The 2328-nt window shown below is 33.9% G+C and overlaps 1 protein-coding gene across 1 annotated transcript; it reads right to left on the bottom strand.

The window, feature by feature from the left end:
- Window positions 1-558: 558 nt before the first annotated feature.
- On the bottom strand, window positions 559-2274 carry LOC109222740. The gene is made up of 3 exons (XM_019387058.1): window positions 2079-2274; window positions 1375-1985; window positions 559-999 (listed from the first exon to the last, which is right to left on the bottom strand). The coding sequence occupies exons 1-3, from the start codon at window positions 2272-2274 to the stop codon at window positions 559-561; spliced, it is 1248 nt and encodes a 415-aa protein (XP_019242603.1).
- Between the last annotated feature and the right edge of the window lie 54 nt (window positions 2275-2328).

Below are 2328 nucleotides of genomic sequence, written 5' to 3'. Positions count from 1 at the left end.
CTACCAGATTATGTTCACATATTTTCAGCAGGTGTATTTAGGCCTTCATATTTATATAATATATTGTATTAATATGTATTCAGCTGTATTTTGAATACGTCTTACGTATATAACTTATTTTATTCATCTGTATTCATCTATATGCATATGTATTCAAGTCTATTTAGACCGTTGTACAATACATATTTAGACATCTATACGTGTATAACATATTGTATTAATATGTATTAAGGTGTATTTTAATACATGTATTAAATATTCAGAAATCATATTCAGTCTCTGATATACGATATGGATTCAAAAAAATCATCAGTTCTGTTTATTGAAATATTACATCTTTTTATGATACAATCATATCCTATGTATATAACTGAGTATAATCATATGTATTCAATGATTGTATTCATCTATATTCAGATATCATGAAGTAATATAATAGTCATATTTTAATTACGTATTCAGATTTAATACACCAACTAAGTATATCCAAAATATATTCGAAATGACAGCGGAATCTATGACAAACCGTTATGGCATTAATACAAGTCAGAATGTGAACTAATTTCTATGTGGAACATTTCTACAAGTACGCTTATTATGTCCTTCCTGCCCACATATGCTACACGAATGTTGATTTTTCTTCTGCAGCAATTCAATGAACGACTTATCACGCTTCTTCTTTGGTCTTCCAGGAGGTCTTTTCCATTTGGGTGATAATACAACTCCATCTGCTATATGTGCTGGTATATTCCGTTCTTTCCGGTCCGGCAAAGGATACACGGGCACCTCATATGTCATTACAACAGACTTTGGTTTGTAATATTCAGAGCAATAATCTTCTGGCATTAGAAACTTGCTCTTCAGGACAGCCCAAGCGTGTGAGCACGGTAATTCGTCGACTTGGAACCGCCCACAACTGCATTTTCTCTCTAAGAGGCATACGGTGTAATGCCTTCCTTCATCGTTCACCGTATGCAAATATTCAGTCAATGGCACCACCTACATTTAAACATAGACCTATTATCTTGGATTATATAAAAAAACAAATCATACATATATCAAAGAATAGACGTATTAAATATAATTTTAATATAGAGTATTAGACTTTTATTTAGCTTTAAGAACCACAATATATATTAAAATACAACTGTATTAGATACAAACATATTTGTACATACAGAATTCAAAGACATACACCTATATACAGTTAAATACATTAGAATACATACTATATGTATGCAGACAAAATATTAAAGAGTAGTCTTGAATGAATATAGGATACAACATCCATGGCTACCTTGAAATATATGCAGTTAAATACCTTGTACCATGGCTAAATATTAGATACAGATACGTAAATAAAAGGCAACTTACAGTCATTCGTGTAGACATTGCCTCATTCAAGGTAAGCATCTCCTGGTATTTTTTCCCAAGCGTTGTGTATGTCTGTAGAGCTTCTTTCCGATTGCTGCAATTCCAACGTCCAAACATTTTCCTAACTTCTTCGAGGAGGTCGTATATTGGCAATTCCCTTGCTGACACAAGTGCGGCATTGATTAACTCAACAATATTTGACGTCATTGTCCATCCCCTGTTAACAGGTGCATACAACCTAGCCCACTTTTCGTATCCAGCTAACTCCAAGTATTCCTTCACCTTAATATCTACCTTCTCCACCTTCTCCATTAGACTGTCAAACTCAGCCTGTGTGTATGCTTTTGCCATCGAGAAGTATATCTCGCTCAACTTTGAATGACTCTTTTTGAATTTCTTATATACGTTGTTCCAAAGATGCCATATACAAGAAAAATGTGGTACAGTTGGATACACTCTTGATACAGACTTGATGATACTTTCGTTCCTATCTGAAACGATACACATGCTTTCCCTCTCACCATATGCTTCCTTGAATTGCTCAAAGAACCACGTCCAAGAAGCATCGTTCTCTGAATCAATAACACCATATGCTAGTGGAAGTATATGACCTGTAAAGAAAATTGCATACATATTATAAATATGTATTTCAATATTTAATATGCAGTAATATTATAATATTTTATTATAATCAGCATACTCACCTGCACCATCCAAAGTGCTGGCCGAGACGAAAGTCCCAGTGTAATACGATTTTAAGTGGCTTCCATCCACAACCACAATGGGTCTACATTGATCGAACCCTTTTATAAAGGCATACAAAGATATATACACATACTTGAACTCATTTTGTGGGGATTTTACCATTCTAATGTGCGAACCAAGATATGTCATATCCATTGTATACAAGTATCCTGGTAATTTATTGTATGAATCAGCCGGTTCACCCCTCAA

This window comes from Nicotiana attenuata, unplaced genomic scaffold (genome assembly GCF_001879085.1).
Source record: "Nicotiana attenuata strain UT unplaced genomic scaffold, NIATTr2, whole genome shotgun sequence".
NCBI classification, from domain to species: Eukaryota; Viridiplantae; Streptophyta; class Magnoliopsida; order Solanales; family Solanaceae; genus Nicotiana; species Nicotiana attenuata.
Note: the sequence above shows the minus strand (reverse complement) of the source record. Positions and strands in the feature narration are given on the sequence as shown.